Raw genomic sequence first — 18,133 nt, 5'->3', positions numbered from 1 at the left:
CAGAAGAGCTGAGGTTGGACGTGTGCACGCGCGCGCGTGTGTGTGTCTGGGGATTGAACCCGGCCGGGGCTGTATTGCGTGCTAAGCATGTGCTCTACAATTGAGCTTCATCCCCTGCCTGTGGGCCTTTTTTTTCCTGGACAGGGTCTCACTATGTTCTGGCTGGCATTGAACTCATGATGATCTTCTTGCCTCAGCCTCCCAAGTGCTGGGATTACAGGTGTGCGCTAACATTATTAGAGTCCAGAAGATGAGGAGGGAGAGGAAGAAGCAATCTTCAGAGACACAATATGAGACTCACCTTGAATTCATGAGAACCATCAATTTACAGATGCATGAAGCCCAAGGAATTAAAACAAACTTCTCTTCTGCAAAAAATAAGAGCAGGATGGCCACACATCTGTACTCCTAGCACTCTGGGAGGCTGAGGCAGGAGGGTCAAAAGTTCAAGCCCAGCCTGGCCGGCTTAGCAATTTAGCAAGACCCTATCTTATTTTTTGTACCAGGGCTCAAACTCAGGACCTTGCACTTGTGAGGCAGGCACCAGAACCAGTGAGCTAAATCCGTGGCCCCAAGACCCTATCTTAAAAATGGGCTGGGGATATTGCAAATGCTCTGGATTAAATCCCTCACGCAGAAAAAAAAATAATTAAAGCTGGTAACCATGCTGGTAACCCAACTGAGTTAGGAAACAGGCTGGAGGAGCAGTTGAAGCCAAGTATGCAACCCTATCTGTTAATACAGATGTTGATACAACCCCACTGAAAGCAAAACAACAAAATACAGTGTATGGGGGACAGCAGTAAACGGAGTTGGAGTGCATGAAGCTCTTCATCATCCTCAGAGAAAATGTCAGTGATAGACATGGAGAAGTCAAGGATGAAGGGTTTGCTAAGCCACTAAATGTTTTGTTAACCACAAAACAAAAAAAAGCAATGTGTAACAAACTAATACAGAAGGAACATAAAATAAAATTTACTATTCAAAAATGACAAAAAAACCCAGATTTTTTTTTTTTTGGTACTGGGGATTGAACTCGGGTCCTTGTGCTTGCACAGCAGGCAGTGAAACCACTGAGCTAAATCCCCGGCCCTTGATCCTCTTTTTTTGAGACAGGGTCTCCCTCTGTAGTTCAGTCTGGCCTTGAAGTCCCAGCAATCCTCCTGACTCAGCCTCCCAAGTGCTAGGACTACCGCTGTGCGCCACCACGCCCAGCCCTCCTTTCCTTAAACCATGTATTATTCACACTTCCAGGATCAGTGATCAGTCATCCCTCAATCTTTAAAGTCTCTTAACACCTGTGATAAGCAACGCCAGCTTCAGGTTCCTCTGGGTCCTACCTTGTGCCCTGCAAAGCTGCTGCCTTTAACAGCCTTCTCACGCTTAGAAAGCACACACCAACACTCCCAACAGGTCACACCATTTATTTACAGAGGCCAGCGTGGGCACCGTGGAGGGCGGGCGGGAAGGGCAGGCATCTCTGGACTGCTGGACCCTTCCCCACTCGCAGCAGACTCTGTTCCTCTTGCCTCCTCCGCGTCATCAGCCAGGGGCCCCCACGCCAGGGGCTGGGGGTGACAGAGCCTCCTCGGGGCCCAAACAGAGCCACGTCCAGTTCCAGATTCCAGGCATCATGGCCACCCTGCCCTTTTCTTCCTGGAGAAGAACTCTGTCAGGGACAGAGCTCAGCAGTCCACCACTTGCCTAGCATGCGTGACTCCTTGGGTTCAATCCCCAGCACCACAAAAAACCCAAACAAAAACACTTTCTGGCCTGGAAAGAAACAGTGAACAAAAGGACTCTGACAGAGAAACCCTCTGCTCTTACTGAAAGCAGTGACAGGAAGCAAAGGGCCAGTTACAGCCCGGCAGCCCAGGAGGCTTTCACACTGCCTGTGTGACGCAGCACCCCAAGGTTCAGGGAACCCAGCTCTCCCGACGCCTACTGCTGCAGAAATACACACACACACACACAAACACACACACACAGGCACGCTACACCACTGTGAGGCAGATCTCCACCCCCTTCGTATCTTTTGGAGGGAGCAGAAGTCACTGTGCCAAGATACAGGAGGCCCTGGGTCCGTGGACACCCATGCGTGTGTGCGTTTGTGCAGCAGAGCCGACAAGACTGTGTGCTTCAAACTGCCTGGCTTCATGGAGCCCCGTCAATTCTGGTTCTCCCAGCGTCTTAGTCTCTGCCTGGCCTGAGTTCTCCTGACTAAAGAGCTACGAGTGCTTCCACACCCCAAATGTCACCTCTAGCTCCAAGCTTCTGGCTCAGGCTGTCTCACCCATTCTCTTCCTCCGAGGGACTGCGCCCTCTCCCCATGACACCCGTGGGCGCTGGGCTCCCCTTTGGCAAGGAGGGCAGGCATCTCTGCTGTCCCCTGAAGTTCCCACAGAGAATGAGGAGGGGCTGGGTGGAGTAACCAGAACAGAAGCTGAGGAGGAGACAGGCCTGGAGGCCTGGCCCCCTGGTGTGACAATCTAGGCGGGCTGGCCCGGGTGGGGAGGGAGGGAAAGAAAAGGGGTCCACGCTAAGCCCTAGTGGTGCAGATGGAAGACTTCGCTCCAGCCCCTCAGCCAGGTCCCCCTCCCAACGCTGCGGTCCCACTGAGAAGCCTGAAGACTTCCAAAGGTGGCCATGCCAGGAGGGGCAGTCGGCAGAACTGCAAACTGTTTGAAGGGCGCTGCTCAAGGAGGGCCAGGAGAGAAGATTCTGTTAAGAGAGAACAGTGAGGGCCAGGGATGTAGCTCAGTGGTTCTGCTGCCTGCCTCGAAAGCGTAAGGACCCGAGTTTGATCCCCGGTACCAAAAAAAAAAAAAAAGACAGCAGTTAAGACTGAAACTCTCAGACAGAGCCGCAGGGCTGGGGCCCGTGCCTCTGAGATCACTGCTGTGTGGGGAGGACGAAGAAGAGAGGGACAGCTGCAGAGGGAGGGGCCGACAGGCACCAAAGGCTGGCACTGAGTCGAAGGATGGCAGGAGGCACGGGCCGAGGTTAGGAGAGCTGGGAGCCCAGGAGTCTCTCGATGGCGGCGTTGATGTCCCCTCCTGTGGCGATCAGGGCCTGCAGGTTGGCCTCACGATTGATGAAGCCCATGGAGTTGAGCTGCTCCAGCTGCTGCTGAAATCTGACTTCTGGGGTCTGCACCTGGAGGGAACAGGGATCATGAACTGGGCACAGGGTACAGCCCAGGGGGATTGTCTGACCTTAGTGTGTGAAGCAAGTAAGGGGCTGGGCACGGTGGTGCTCACCACCTGTAATCCCAGCCTGCTAGGAAGCTGAGGCAGGAGGACTGAAAGTTCAGGCCCAGCTTGGGCACTTAGTGAGACTGTATCGAACTAAGAAATAAGAAAAGGGCTGGGGATGCAGCTCAGTGTGAAGGCTCTGGGTTCAATCTCTAGTACTTGGAAGAAAAAAAAGACCAGTAAGAGCTGGATATGGTGGTGCTTCCTTATAATTCCAGCACTCTGGGAGGCTGATGCAGGAGGGCTGCAAGTTTAAGCCCAGCTAGCGGAATTTAGTAACTTAGCCAGATCCTGTCTTAAAATTTAAGAAACTTTAGGGCCGGGGATTTAGCTCAGTGGTTTCGCTGCCTGCTGCGCAAGCGCAAGGACCGAAGTTTGACCCGAGTTTGATCCCCGGTACCAAAAAAAAAAAAAAAAAAATTTAAGAAACTTTAAAAAGGGACTGAGGATGTAGCTGGGGGAAAGGCCTTGGGTTCAATCCAGAGAGAACAGGAGCGTGGGCAGCAGTCTCTACACCTCAGAGTCCATCAATGGGATGGGCAGAGAGAGCTGCAGTAGGGCAGAAAGCCTGGGCCCCAGGCCACTAAATGACTACAGTAACCTAAGGTGGGGATGGGTGGGACGCAGCTTAGTGATGGGGAGCTCCCCTAACGTGTAAGTCCGGGCTTCCATTTCTCTGTACCAAAAAAAAGCAGTGGATATCTTTCTTAAAATTTCAGGCAGGCCTAGGGCCAGGGGTTTAGCTCGGTGCCACTGCCTACCTCGAAAGCGCAAGGTCCCAAGTTTGATCCCTGGTACCAAAAAAAAAAAAAAAAAATCAGAGTCCTATTCATTTCAGGCAGGCCTGCATCAGCTTAGAGATATTAACAGGTGCTCCAACTGCCCTGTAATCAAATAAGATGCATGTTCAGTCGGGCACCGTGGTGCACACCTGTGATGCCAGCACTTGGGAGGCCGAGGCAGGACTGCTGGGAGTTTGAGGCCAGCCTGGGGTACATAGAGAGTTCAAGGCCACCCAAGCCCTGTCTCAAAAAAAATCATGTTCAACATACCCTCTCCTGACAGTCACCACATATACAGCCATACCCCAGGCAGAGGAGGGTCCAAGGAAAGAGAGCCTGGTTTAATACAGTTTTACTGATCAACAAACAATTATTTACAAAGCACAGGCTTTTCACTTTTTTCTTTTTGGTACCGGGGATCGAACTCGGGTCTTTGTGCTTGCGAGGCAGGTGGTGGAACCACTGACTAAATCCCTAGTCCTTAGAGGCTTTTCACTCTTGACATTCCAATAGCCATCTCCTGGGAGGTGTTTTCCTAGGCGACGCTTGAGAAGCACTTTCTCAGATCTCTGACAGAAGAGTCAGTGCTCAAAGGGGCTCAGTGATCGCTATCCACTGCACTGATAGGAGACAAGTGTGGTCTGGAGGAAGGATGGACTGGCTCAGGGTCGCAGAGCAAGCTCAGCCCCAGGGCCCTGACCTACACCATCACTCTCTGTTGTTTCTCAGTGCGGTCCAGAGTCCACACCAGGCCAGACCTTGGAGACCACCTGGGCCCGCCCTCCTGCCGCCTGGAGAGCTTGGAACACACATACACACCTTTGCAGGCTCCCCCTGCTTCGTCCCGCCCCTCACTTTACCAGCCAGGACACTGTCACTCCACCTTCCACACTTATCCCTGAGTCCCCAGGACGGACACTGCTTTCATTACCAAAAGAATCCTCTGCCGGGGCTGGGGGCATGGCTCAGTGGGGAGGCTGAGCTGGGCATGCACAAGGACTGGCTTCGATCCCTCGCACCAGTAGAAATGACACAGCACAGCAAAGTGTGGACTCTGGAACAGAATGCTCTGGCTTGCATCTCGGCCCCATTATCTCCTAGATGGTAATGGAGCACCCACTTAACTGCTCAGGGCCTCAGTTTCCCCATCTAGGCACAGAGACAGTTATCAGAAGGGCTTTCTGTAAGGTGGAGAGGAGTAAGGGAAGGAGCTGCTGCCGTGGTAAAACACTCAGCACCTGGTAAGTGCTGCTGCCATCCTCACCGCCATGAGAACTGAACTCAGGGAGACCATAAGCTGTCTGAGGCCAGGGGGTGGCCAGGTTTGCTGACTGCAAAGCCTGCCCTTGGAGTGCAGGTGGGAGCGGTAGCCTCAGGTACCAGCCCACGCTGCTGCCTGCATACCTGTGAGTCTCCACTTCCAGCGAGAAGCTGGATCATCTGCTGCATGAGCTGCTGTGGGGCACTGGGAGGCCCGGTGGGGGACGTGGCTGCCATGGCTGGCGAGGAGGTGGGGGCCTCTGCTGTGGACCCAGAGGTGCTGCCTGCCGAGGGTGCCGGGGTCCGGGGCATCCCGAAGGAGCCAAGACTGCAGGCAGGAGACACCAAGAGATAGGAGATGGCATCCAAGGAAGGAATGAGAGCACAGGTCCAAAAGGAAGGGCAGAGACACCAGGGCTGTTCCGAGAAAGGCAGAAAGAAGGGATGACAGCGACAGCTAGAGCCACGCTGGCCACCCGGCCCTCACCTGGGGACCAGCCCAGGGGCCTCGGTCTGCAACGTCTGCAGTCCCTGCTGGATCTGCAGTAGCGCCTGCATGGCACGGGGGTTGGTGAGGATCGACAGTGACTCTGGGTTCTGCATCTGGGAAGCAAGCAGAGAAAGGTGCTGGGAGGCAGCAGGGCTAAGGAGCCGCCAGAGGCCGAGTCCAGAGCAAGGCTCTGCCCAGCTTTAACGTCCACCCCAGCCTGCAGGCCTCTCCCTCACCTGCTGCAGGAAGACAGGGAGCTGCAGGCGAAGCTGCTCCTGCAGCTGGGGGTTCCCCGCGAAGAGTGGCACGTTCACCATCATCTGCCAGAGGAAAGGTAGGAGGAGGGGGCCTGGGCCTTCCCAGCCCAAGAATTCCCCTACAGCCTCAGAAACCCTCGGCACCCCGCCACTGCTGGAAGTCTGGCCAGCATTTCCAGGGGTCTCGAAGATCCTGAAGATCGGTGTGGGACAGGGAGAAGAAAAGGGTCACGATGGAGCAATGAAGAGGCAGGAATCAGACTGGCCCAGGTCTGATGACGATGGGGGTGGGGGAGGAGAAAGCCAAACATTTTCACGTCCTGTGTAAGGTCCTTACTGTGTGCTGGGCCATGTTCTAAACATTTGACATGTATTAATTCCTTGAATCCTCACAACTCCATGAGGCAGGAACTGATGCTAGTAGCATTTGGTGGATGAAGAAACTGGTAGGTTAAATAACTTGCTCAGCTCACAGAGCTGGGGAGTGGACAGTACAGGATACAGGCCCAGGCAGTCTGGCTCCAGGACATTCTGACCATAAGCAGCTGGCCCCACCCCAGCTCCTGCCCCTGCCACACTTCTCTGTGCCGCTGGGATACCTGAGCAGCAAAGTCAGGGTTCTGGGCCAGCGTCTGCATCATGCTGCGCATGTAGGGGGCCGAGATCACGTTTTGCATGAGCTGGGGGTTCTCTGAGATCTGCTGCAGGAGTGACTGCATTTCTGGGCTGTTGAACATCCCTGGCACATGGGGAAACAAAACAGGAGAGAAGGGTCCCGATGGAGACCAGACACCCACTCCGGTACTTCTCGCTCCAGACTGAGTGATTCCCAGGTCAAGGACTGCAGCATGGGCCCCAGGCTGCCCTGAGTCCTAGGTCAGCTTGCCTCAGACCTCTCCCATCAATTCTGAGCACAAGCCGGCTAGAAAGAGGGCCTAATTTCTGCCCTTCTGGTCTGTTCCTGCCACAGGCTCCAGTTGTGTCTAAGCGGAAAGGACTGGTCATGGGTTACCTAGACCAATGGCTTTCAAGCCCATCTTAGCGGCAGAGACCTTCTCAGCCACTCACTCGGAAACCAAGTCCTTACGCAGAGGTCTCGTTCATGCTGGTCTAGGAGGCCTGGAGCCTCTCCCATTCGGTCCTTTGTCACCCTAAAGATGGGGACATCCAGGCCCCCCAGGACTCCAGAACACAATTTTAACACCATGGATCAAGTTCCGGTCCTTATTTTATAAATAAGGAAACTAAGGCCCACAGAATGAAAGGACTTTCCCAATCGAGATATCCTCCAGGGTGCAGAGAAATCAGGGCACCTATCAAAGACTTCCCTGGGGCCACACGTACAGGTGACAGTCCAGATCAACTGGCATTACCTTGGGGTGGGCAGTGCACATGAGGCTCTGTACGTGGCAACCAGGCAACCCCTCCCTACAGCCTCACATCTGCAAGACCCTAGGCCGCCCTGATTCCTCTCCCATCAGCCCCACCTGCCTCCCGACTGCCAGTCTGACCATTTATACCACATGGGACCAAAAGTGCTCAAGGAGCTCAGGAGACAGGGCCTGGTTAATCCATGAGCCAACACTCAGGTCACTCCCAGGGACAGGACAGGGCTTGAATCAAGTCACCCTCTGAAGGGTGGGGCCACTACCCAAACTGCTGAGTCCTTTCTGTAGCTTTTTTGGAGGGGGGGGGGCTTTTTTTAGACAGGCTCTCACTAAGTACTTCAGGCTGGCCTTGAACTATGTAGCCCAGGCTGGAATCAAACTTGCAGGGATCCTCCTGCCTCAGCCTCCCTAGCGCTGGGATCATAGGTGTGCGTCACCACACCCGGCTTCCCTCCGTAGCTTTCATACAGTCTCACCTCTTCTGTGGCAGTGCGAACCCCATTTGGTTCCAGGGCAGAGGGGGCTCCCTGGTGACCCAAGTGAGCTTGCACCCTAGGACATACCTGACCCCAGGCTGGTCGCACTGATCCCAAAAGGGTTCGAGACTGTCGGGTGCACCTGGCTTGTCCCCGATCCTCCAGTGCCCTCCCCACCGGGCCCGGGAGCCTGGGAGGTGGGGGGTGAGGGGCTCCAGGGGTTCGGGAGGGGCTCTCGATTCTCAGTCCTCAGAGGCTGGGAGGAGGAGCTGTCGGAGTTCCCGGTCAGGGAGGAGAAGGGGTTGTTGCCAAACTGGGAGGAGGGAAAGGTTTCGGGTTAAGGACGGAAACAAATCTGCGACAAGGGCTAGGCCCTGCCTCTCTTCTCACCTAATAGCCTCCCTCACAGGAAAGGACAGCCACAGTTTAGTTCTCTCCCCAAGGGACAGCTCCAACCCTGCCCTCAAGACTTCTGATGCTAAAGAGTGCAGAAGGAGCCTTAGATTCAAAACCTCCCCCCTCCCTGCAGGCTCTGAACCTTGGTCTCTAAACCCTGTGGCCATGGCACTTTATACAGCTTTTCCTGTAGCTCCGCAGGGGCAGCCCCTTCGAACAGGCGCTCAGTAAGGGCCGGCTTGACCCACAGCTGCCTCCATCCAATCCTAATTCCCTGGAATCCTCTCCCTCCCCTGCCCATCCCGACACACCGAAGGCACCCGCCCATGCAGCCCTCTCCCTTGCACCTTTGCCTCCTCCGGGCCTGCTCACCCACTGCTCCAGGGCCCCAGGAGAGGGCCCCAGTAAGTCCCCCAGCACTGCAGCACCCCAGACATAGAGCTCTGTCAGAGGCGTGAGCTTCTGAGGGAGCTCCAGACCCCATTTCCCGCCCTCAGCCTTCGGTAGAGCTGGAGGCAGCCCAGCAGCTTTGGCCCTTCTCCACTGTGGCACTTCCTGTTATGCACAGTGGGTCAGGGGGCAAGGCTGACCAAGGAGCTCCTCGCTCTGCGCTGTGGCTCCTCTGTCTCTCCTTCCCCTCCTTTACCAGATGCCAGTTCAGGTAAAGGGCTCACAGGCCAGGTTCATCCACCATGGGTTCAGCTTTGTCCCTGCTCTTAAGTTTCCGGTTCTGAGTCCTGGTTTATTCTTCCTGATACACCCTAAGGACTACATCTCTTCTTGAATTGGCTGTAGTGATAGCAGCTGCCATTTATTGAGCACCTACTATGTCCTTGACACATGTATTCTAATGCTTAGAAAGTCCCCCTAATACGCCACTTCTCAGAGCCTGGTCCTAGGATCCCTGCAGTTTAAAATGGTTTTCCTGATACAACATTCAATGGAATGAATGCAGAGCTGAGAAGCCAGCTGTTAACAGAAAGCCAGACTTTAAGGAGATCTGCGAAAGTGTAAATCAAGGCCATGCTTTCCTCTAAAACTTTGTTTTGGAAAATAAAGTTATTTTTCAAAAGAATGTTATTTATAGTAACTTGTCATGAATTATTATTTTTAAATGAGTTAAATATTTAAAAATTTTATCAGTTTTAATTTCTGGCAGTGAATACTGATTAACCCATAATGTCTACCACCCTGAACACACCTGATCTCGTCAGATTAACCCATAAAAACCAAAGCTAGGGTCCTCCGTAATTTTTTCTCTCCCTATAATTTTTTTTTTGATACTGGGGATCGAACTCTGGACCTTGGGCTTGTGAGGCAGGTGGCAGAACCACTGACTAAATCCCCAGCCCCTCTGCCCATAATTTTTTAAGAGTATGAAGAGATCCAGAGATCAAATAGCAAAGAGCCACTGCTATAATACATCCAGTTTTAAAACGAGGAAGCTAGGGCTGAGGATTTAGCTCAGTGTTGTAGTGCCTGCCTCCCAAGCACAAGGTCCTGAGTTCAATCCCCGTACCGAGAAAAAAAAAGACAAGAATAACCAAGAGGGTTTTGAAGAATACAATGGGGAATTTCACTTCACCAGATACCAAAGACTAAAACAATACGAAATCATTGTAGGGGTAGAAAAACAAACCAGGAACAGAGGGTCGGCAAAAGACACACTCTTCTGGGAAACTCGGAGGAGGATGGAGACTTTAAGAACAACTGATCTAGGGCTGGGGATTTAGCTCAGAAAGAACAACTGATCTAGCCGGGCTAGGTGGGCCAGGTGCCGCACGTCTGTTACCCAGCCACTGGGGCTGAGGAAACCGGCTTGCTGTGACTTCGAGGCCAGCCTAGGGTACATGGACACTGTGGTTCCTTTCCTTTTGTCAAGAGACAAGTAAGGAGAGGTCCTGGCCTCACCCTGGGTCCTGGCTGATTGTTAAAATTTATCAAACCACATAATGATCGTATGTGCTTTTTTCTTTTTTACTCTCTTTTGCTCTCCTGGGGACTGAACCCAGGGCCTCACACTGAGCTATATCCCCATCCCCTTTTTATTTGTCTGTACTTTCCTTTTTTTGTTTTCTTTTTTGAGACAGGGTCTCACTGTGTAGCTCAGGCTGGCCTCAAACTCATGATGATCCTCCTGCCTCTGCCTCCTGAGTGCTGGGATTACAGCCATGTGCTACCACGTCTGGCTCCCTTTTTATTTTTAAAAATTAATTTAAAATATTTTAAAATTATTTTATTTGGGGGGTGTTTTGATTTGTTTTGTTTTTGAGATAGGCTCTCACTATGTATTTCTGGCCGGCCTTGAGCCTGTGGCAATCCTGCCTCAGCCTCCCAAGTGCTGGCATTACAGGTGTGTGCCCCACATCGGGCTCAATCAGTTTTTGCGGTGCTAGAGATTGAACCCGTGGGGTGCTAAGCTATGTTCCCAGACTTTTTATTTTATTTGGAGACAAGATCTCGCTAAATCGGCCACACCAGCTTTGAGCCTGCAATCTTTCTGCCTCAGCCCTCCAGGTGGCTGGAATTAGACATGTGCCACCTGGCATATTTGTACTTTCCTGCAGTTAAATTATTTTTTTTTTTGGTACCGGGGATCGAACTTGGGACACTGCGGTTGTGAGGCAGGTGCCGGAACCACTGAGCTAAATCCCCGGCCCGATAAAATGTTTTAAAAAGAGCAAATTAGAATGATATGAAGACCATCATAGCACTTCTACAAGGTCTAAAAATAACACTAAACAATACTACAGATGTTTACAGACCTATAAAAGGTAATAAAGAAATCAGAAAGCCAGGCGTGGTGGTGCACACTAGAATTCCCAGCACTAGGGAGGCTGAGGCAGGAGGATTGCTGCAAGTTCAAGGCTAGCCTGAGCTACCAATCTCAGGCTAGTAGTTACCTCTAGTGAAGGAATGAGAGGAATATGATTGAGGAGGGTACGTGAATACAACTCTACCCATAGTGTCTTATGTCCAGATATCATATACGTGTAGGAAAATATACAAGGCACCAACAACATTAGCGATCGGGGAGTAGAAAAGGGGTGGCTGGGAGGCAGAAACAGAAGGATCCCTTTTGTATTCCCTTTTTTTTTGTATTCCTTTTTTTAAAGCTTAGGCCACTTCCCATACTTTGTGAATACCCTTTTGTTAACTTGGTGTAACTTCTGCATTTTGAGATATGTAAATAAATAATGTTTAGTGTATAGTTAAACTCTGGAAAGCCAGTGAGATTCTACATGGCAACATGCATACGAGAGAATGCTCTACTTTTAACTACACTTTTTGCATACTTGGAATGAACTCATAAAACATTTTCTCAAGTGCATAATCCTGGACCATGAACCCAGAGCCTGACTCAATTCTTAGCCCAGGCTGCGGACCAAGAACCTCACCATTTCCAGGCTCCCTGGGTGCATCTGCCATGGGGCCCCATGGATCATGCCTGAGATAGGCCATACTAGGCTGGCATTTGACCCCAGGTCTGCCCCCCAGGCCCCTCACTGAATGTCATGCCCCGCGGACACATACCCACCACTCTCCGGAGGCCCTCCTGCTCTGCAATGTGGGGAACACCGGTAAGCCAGGGCCCGTCTCTCAAGGGGCAAGTGGAGAACACCCAGGCTTGCCTGTCTGGGGGTGGGGACTCCCGAGCCCGGGCAGCCCCCACTGCCCTGCCCCTGGCCCACCTGCTCTCGGGCCGCACTGAACATGGGCTCCTGGATGTCCGTGTACATGCGCCGGAGGGCATTGTAGCCCCCGGGAATGCTCTCCAGATTGCTCAGGGCCCGGTCCTGGTTCCGCATCATCTCTTGCATCATGGCTGGATTCCGAGCAAGCTCCATGGTCTGGTGGAGACAGAGACTGGATGGAGGCAGCCAGGGGAGCACCAGCCCAGGGAAAGGGTGCGCAGGCCGGTCTGTGCACTTCTGCTACTGTAAGGGGGGGTTCTGGTTGGCTTTTCCTAGTGGAGGACAATGAGCTCCTGGAGGGGCTGAGAGCGCAGCTCCCCTTTCAGGCATCAGGGAGCCCACAGAAACTGAGCAGGAAGGGAAGAAAGGAGGCAGCAGCGGGAAAATGAACCTCTCTCGAGCGTCTACTACTTAACAGGCCCTGGGCTAAGGAATCCCACAGCAATCACCCCAGGCAGGTATTTTTTTTTCCCCCACCAATAAGCAACAGAATTTATTTGGAAATTTCTAAACCTGCCAGAAGTGGCATTCACCAAGCCCTAAGTTCACGAAGTTCCCAAGGCACAACAGTCCTCCCAGCCTCTCCTCCTCACCCTGCCCCCCACCATGCACAACCCCTACTCTGGCCAGGTGAAAGAACTGGTACACCCCTGCCTCAGAGGTTCCACCTCCCCTGTGGTGGGGAGCCCCTGGCATCTCGGGAGATGACTGCAGCCATAGCCGCTTGCATAGATTGAGAAGACAAAGGGAAGGAGCAACCAAATAGGGCTCCCTGAAAAACCCCAACTTAGCCCTGCACAGTAAAAGTGGCTCCCACATAGAAAAACCTGCTCCCCACACAGTGCAAATACCCAAAGGAAAGGAAAAAACCAGCAGCATGGCTGGGCGTGTAGGAATGGCAAAGAACTTTGGTTTAGAAAGGCTAGGAAGAGTCTAGGCTGGGCCTCCTCTTCCTTGGCCAGCTCCCCAGACCCAGCTCTGACCCTGGCCCAGGAGGAGAGCTTGTAAACATGCAAACCCAGCAAAGGTGGGTATTCTTGCCCCCATTTTTGCAGATGAAAAAATGGGCACCAAGATAGTCAGACTTGGCGCCCCAAGACACACAGCCAGGTAGGGGTAGAGGCAGGTTTCAAGGGCAGGTTGGCTTCTCTGACTGAGACCACAGTGTACGTAACAGGATAGGCAGGGAAAAGTTCAGGCTAGAACAAAGCTAAACACAGCCCTACTCCCACCCCAGGGCTCTGCCTGACTCAATCTCTTTTCTCTTCAGTGCTGAAGAGCGTACCCAGGCCCTGGTGCATGCCAGGCAGGTGCTCTACTAATGCACTGCACCCCAGCCTGACTGAACCCTGACCAACACTGAAGATCCAGACTTTCTTCTTGAGAGCCTAGGGCTCATTCTCAATCAGGGGTCCCCTGTGTCAACCCCAAGGGAGTTTGTGGCAGAGAAAGTGAACACAGCTACTTGCTCATATTCGACTTGGAATAACTTCCCTCTCCTTTCTTCCTAATCTGCTCCACCACTGCCTCTCCGAAGATTCCTTGATAGTCTGACCCACAGGGCCTCACAGAACTCTGATCTACTGTCCCATAATTCATTTTTCCAGTACTTACTGGTGACTACATACAGCAGGCAGAGTTAGAGTCAGGGAACAAAATACTTGAACATCTTTGCCCTTATGGAACATATGGAAGTTGTCTTCTGGTGGGGTCAGCTCTGCTGGGAACACCATCTATCCTCGTGTCCCAGCGGGCTGGAGCCCGAGACAGGGTCCTAAACACCAGGGGTGAAGTGGCCTCTGCAGGGTCCCCTTCCCCACCGGGCCTGCCCAGCCACAACTTCCCAAACCGCCTATTGTCTTTCACTCCCAAGCCTGTGCCTGCACTGTCCCTTGGCCCTGGATGCTCAGCTTCTTGCCCTGGTTCACCTACTCTCCTCACTGGGAGTCCATCTGGAGATCCCTGCCCCAGGGTGTGGTCAGGGTCCTTCCCAATGCTGACTCTCCTCAGGACCTGTGAGTCTCCTCTGGTCAGTGCTAACCACAGAACTACAAATGCCTGTCCACTGGTCCCACTTCCCTCTAAGACCCGTGGTTCCTGTGTCGTCCTACGGCTGAACCTCAAGTCTTCAGACTACAGCTGCCAATGGATAAATGAACAAATTAGTGCAGGGCAGGGTACAGCTGGGCACCAGGTGCCCTCTACTCCCTCTGTACCCACCTGCCTCATGAGCTCGGGGTTGTTGAGCATGTGGCTGATCTCCGGGTTCCGCTCCATCAGCTGCTGCATCTGGGGGTTGGCCATGATCATGTGGCGCATGAGGTCAGGGTTAGACATCATATCCTGGACCAAGGGGTTCTCCATGATCTGTGACAGCATCTCAGGGTTGGACATCAGCTGCCTCTGCATCTGCTGCTGCAGCTCCATGAAGTTGGCAGAGCCAAGGCCCAGGCTGCCCAGCCCCAGGATGCCCCCAAAGCCAGCTGTAGGGAGGGCGCAGGGTCACAGTCCACCCCCAAAGCCCCTCCCCCACCTAGCAAAGCCAGTGAATTCAGGTCTCCAGGACGGGCCCTAACTGCTTCTCATAATCCCCCTCTTCTCCTGACCCTGATTGCGCTGGCCAGAGAGATGTGAGACCTCTTTGATGGCAGATGCTGAGCATGAGCAGAGAGGAAGTGACCACTGGTAGCCTGTTGAGTGAGTAAATAAGCACTCTCCATGTACTTGCTGTTTGGGGCCAGCTTTTCCCGACACACAGGCTCTTCCAATCTCCTCACCTAAGACTCCCACTTTCCCAGCTCCCTTTCACCCTTCACTGCTAACACTCAGCTATGACTCAGCTATGCCCCCTCCTCTGGGCAGTCCCCATGGACTTGCTCCTCCCCAGCTCGGCTCAACCTAGTTCCCTCACACTAGGAGCAGGGATTATGTCCCCTCCTGTCCACTCTCCCCACTCCCCAGCCCAACACAAGATCATGCTCTCCTCCCTACAGGCTTACAGAGTATAGATGCAGTAGCACTGGGGGGTCCCTCCCCAGCCCCCGGGGAGGGACCCCCCCCACTGCTCCTCCGACTTCCACTGCCAGCATCCGAAGGGGTGCTGCCAGAGGTCGAAGGCTGGGCAGGGGTGGCAGGTGAAGCAGGCGTGGTGGAGGGCGCTGAGACAGGGTCAGGAGTGGAGGGGGAAGAGGCTGTGGCAGCAGCTGGATCTGCAGTCCTGAGGACAGAGAAAGGGGAATCCTGGTTGGAGTGAGCGCAGGAAGAGGAAGGGTACACAAGCTCTCAGGCAGCTCCCAAAGGCTGGGGTGGGGGACTCCTTAAACCAGGGAGGGGAGGAAGTCTTTACTACCATCTGCCTTCCGGGCACTGGGGGAGGAGTAACTTCCGCTCCCTTCCCAGGAGGTGAGATCCTAAGCATCCAGGAGCCTAGGGACAGCTGAGCAACGATAAGAAAGTTCTGGATGGGGAGTTTCAGTCTGAAGCTCAGTCTGCTTGTCTCTGGACTTACTTCTGAGGGGTCTTGATGACCAGATGGACTGTGAGCCCATCCTTGATCCCGTGCTGGTTCAGAGTGTCTCCATCCTTGAGGATCTTGCCTGCGAAGATCAGGACCAGCTGATCCTGCTGAGCCTTAAACCTCCGGGAGATTTCCTCTTTGAACTGTGATCAAGAGGCAGAGACCACTGTTGAGGCTGCTTGGGCTCTGTTCACTGGGGACACTGACTCTTTTTCTAGAGCCTCTGTATTCCCTTGCTCTGACCTCTTGCTGGTCAACTGGAACTCCTTTTTGCAATACCAGCTGCCTCCCTCCAGCGGCAATAAGCAGGTCTTGGCGGGGGGTGGGGGGGGTGGCTAGAGATTAAACCTGGGGCCTCATGTGTGCTAGGCAAGTGCTCTATCACTGAGCTACATACCTAGTCCTTTGTATTTTTATTTTTAGACAAAGTCTCAGTAAGTTGCCCATGTCTGTTCTCAAACTTGTAATCCTAAGCAGCTCCTTTCTTTTTTTTTTTTTTTTTTGGTACCGGGGATTGAACTCGGGTCCTTTCGCTTGCTGGGCAGGCAGCGGAACCACTGAGCTAAATCCCCGGCCCTAGCAGCTCCTTTCTTAACCAAGCACATGGACCAGCAGCAGGCTCTTCTCTGAACTCCACCTTGGGGTCCCCCACCCTAGAAAGCTTTGCAGCCTCCATTCCCTTCATCAGTCCTGTGAGAGGCTGCTCCATCCCAGCTCCTTCAGCAGCCAAAGACCCAGCCTCTGCCTGCCTTCAGCCCACTCTTCTTTGACCCCCAGTTTCTTCTTTTGATTTCCAGCCTTCTCACAACAAATACACCCCAGTTACTGAACACTAACTATTCACACACTAATGGTCTAGTACATTAATTCATTATCTGCATTTTAAAATGAGGAAACAGATGAGGATCAGAGAGGTTAGGCAGCTTGTCCTGAAGAGACTGGAACTCAGGTCTTGCTACCAAAGTCCTGGCTCTCAATTAGACACGCCTCTCAATTAGAGCTGTGTTCCAATTCAGCCTTCCACAGACCACTCTTTAAATTCTAGAATTAGTGATTTTACGTGGGGATGTGGGGCAATGATAACACCAAGGGCTAGCCTTGCAAATTCTCCAAATTTTTTGTTTGTTTTTTGAAACAAGGTCTCTGTGTCGTTCAGGCTGGCCTTGAACTCGGTGATCCTCCTGCCTCAGCCTCCCCCAGGGATTACAGCCATAGGCTACTACACCCTATCTTTCCAAATTCTATCAGCCTCTCCAAAACAAAACAAAACGCACACTCTAAGTAAAAACAGTGCACTTGCTAAGCAGAGGCAGCTCCCAGATCCCTATCTTCCAACCAGATGTCCTATTTTAAGCTCCGCCTATGTGAAATTCTGGAGCAGTCACAGGCAGTGACAGAGACAGGCAATAGCCCCTCATTCACTCATTCAACAAAATTTTATTGAGCACCTACTGCACTCAGTAAATCCCAGAAGCGCTGAGGACCCAAGATGACCACCCCGATTTGGAAGCACAGGAAGCGCCCGGGCAGAGGGCAACCCCGGGCGTAGGTAGGCGTTCTCGGGCACACGGTAGGCGCCGGCGCTCCTCCAGCCTCTGCCCGTTCTCGCGGTTCAGCAACTCGCCCGGGCCGCGCTCTGCCTGGGCGCCTGGAGCTCCTACCAGCAACCGGGACGTACACGCGCCTCCAAGCCAGGGTCCCGCCGCCGGCCGCGCACGCTGCGCTCTGCCCGCTCCACCACGCCCCCAGCCCCGGCGGCACCGACGAACCCGCGCCCGGCACGCGCCGCGCTGCGCACACCTCCCCGCGCGGGCGCCCCTGGCCGCTGCCCTGCCGCCTCCTGTCGGCCGTCCAGGCCGTCCCGGTCCCCCGACCTCCTCCTCCGCGCTCCTCGTCGCCCCCACTCCCGCCGGCAGCACTACCTCCTTGACTGAGGCTCGATCGCAGATCACAATTTCCTCCTTGTCCTTGGGGGTCTTGACGGTGACCCGAATAGGGGGCCTCGCCTCGGCCCCGCTCGGCTCCGCCATGCCGCCGCCGCCGCCGCCACCACCCGGCCGCCCGCCAGCTCGCCCGGCGGCTCCTCCTCCTCCCTCCCGCCCGGCCCGGCTCGGCTCGGCTCGGCTCGGCGCCCCGACCCCCCCTCGCTCCCGAAGCCGCGTCGCCCCCTGCGGGCCAGCCGCGCCCACAGCGCCCCGGGCGGCCTGGGGCGGTACTGCAGCGGGGCCGCCGGGCCGCGGGTCGCGAGGCGGGTGGGGCGGGCTTGGCGGGCGTCCTCCGCGGCTCACTCAGCTCTGGGACAAAGGCCTCCCCGCGTCGCCGCACGGTGTGCGATTCTGGGGCCGGCTCGGCCTTTCTGGGAGACCCGGCTCCCCCGGGCCCGGGGCCGCGCTCCCTGGAGGCTGGCCTCCCCGCCACGGGCGGCCATCGCGGAGCTCCTCGAGGGCGGACCCGCGCCCCGTGGGCAGTGGCCCGGATGACCGAACCCGGGCGTTTGCCTACGTGGCCTCTCTGAGCCTTGGTTCTCGAAATAATAGCGCCCCTCGCCTCTTCTCCAGAAGTGTGCATAGCACGCTTTGAAAACTAAGCAAGGGGTGCCTAACAAATACGAGCTTTTT

General features: G+C 54.2%; 1 protein-coding gene across 2 annotated transcripts; it reads right to left on the bottom strand.

The window, feature by feature from the left end:
• Positions 1–1,409: 1,409 nt before the first annotated feature.
• Ubqln4 (ubiquilin 4) lies at positions 1,410–17,595 on the bottom strand. 2 transcript variants are annotated; one of them, XM_004871173.4, is made up of 12 exons: positions 17,438–17,595; positions 15,507–15,658; positions 14,998–15,215; positions 14,219–14,481; positions 11,996–12,154; positions 7,995–8,220; positions 6,643–6,782; positions 6,023–6,106; positions 5,784–5,899; positions 5,441–5,624; positions 4,968–5,090; positions 1,410–3,156 (listed from the first exon to the last, which is right to left on the bottom strand). In XM_004871173.4, the coding sequence occupies exons 1-12, from the start codon at positions 17,543–17,545 to the stop codon at positions 3,004–3,006; spliced, it is 1,926 nt and encodes a 641-aa protein (XP_004871230.1). In that variant the 5' UTR covers positions 17,546–17,595; the 3' UTR covers positions 1,410–3,003. The 2 variants fall into 2 exon arrangements, with proteins under 2 accessions (XP_004871230.1, XP_004871231.1); XM_004871174.4 differs by lacking the exon at positions 4,968–5,090.
• Between the last annotated feature and the right edge of the window lie 538 nt (positions 17,596–18,133).

Source organism: Heterocephalus glaber, unplaced genomic scaffold (assembly GCF_053883595.1).
Source record: "Heterocephalus glaber isolate CG9 unplaced genomic scaffold, H.glaber_assembly_v1.0 deba00001795, whole genome shotgun sequence".
NCBI classification, from domain to species: domain Eukaryota; kingdom Metazoa; phylum Chordata; class Mammalia; order Rodentia; family Bathyergidae; genus Heterocephalus; species Heterocephalus glaber.
The sequence above is the reverse complement of the archived record's forward strand: the minus strand, read 5'-3'. Positions and strand labels throughout refer to the sequence as shown.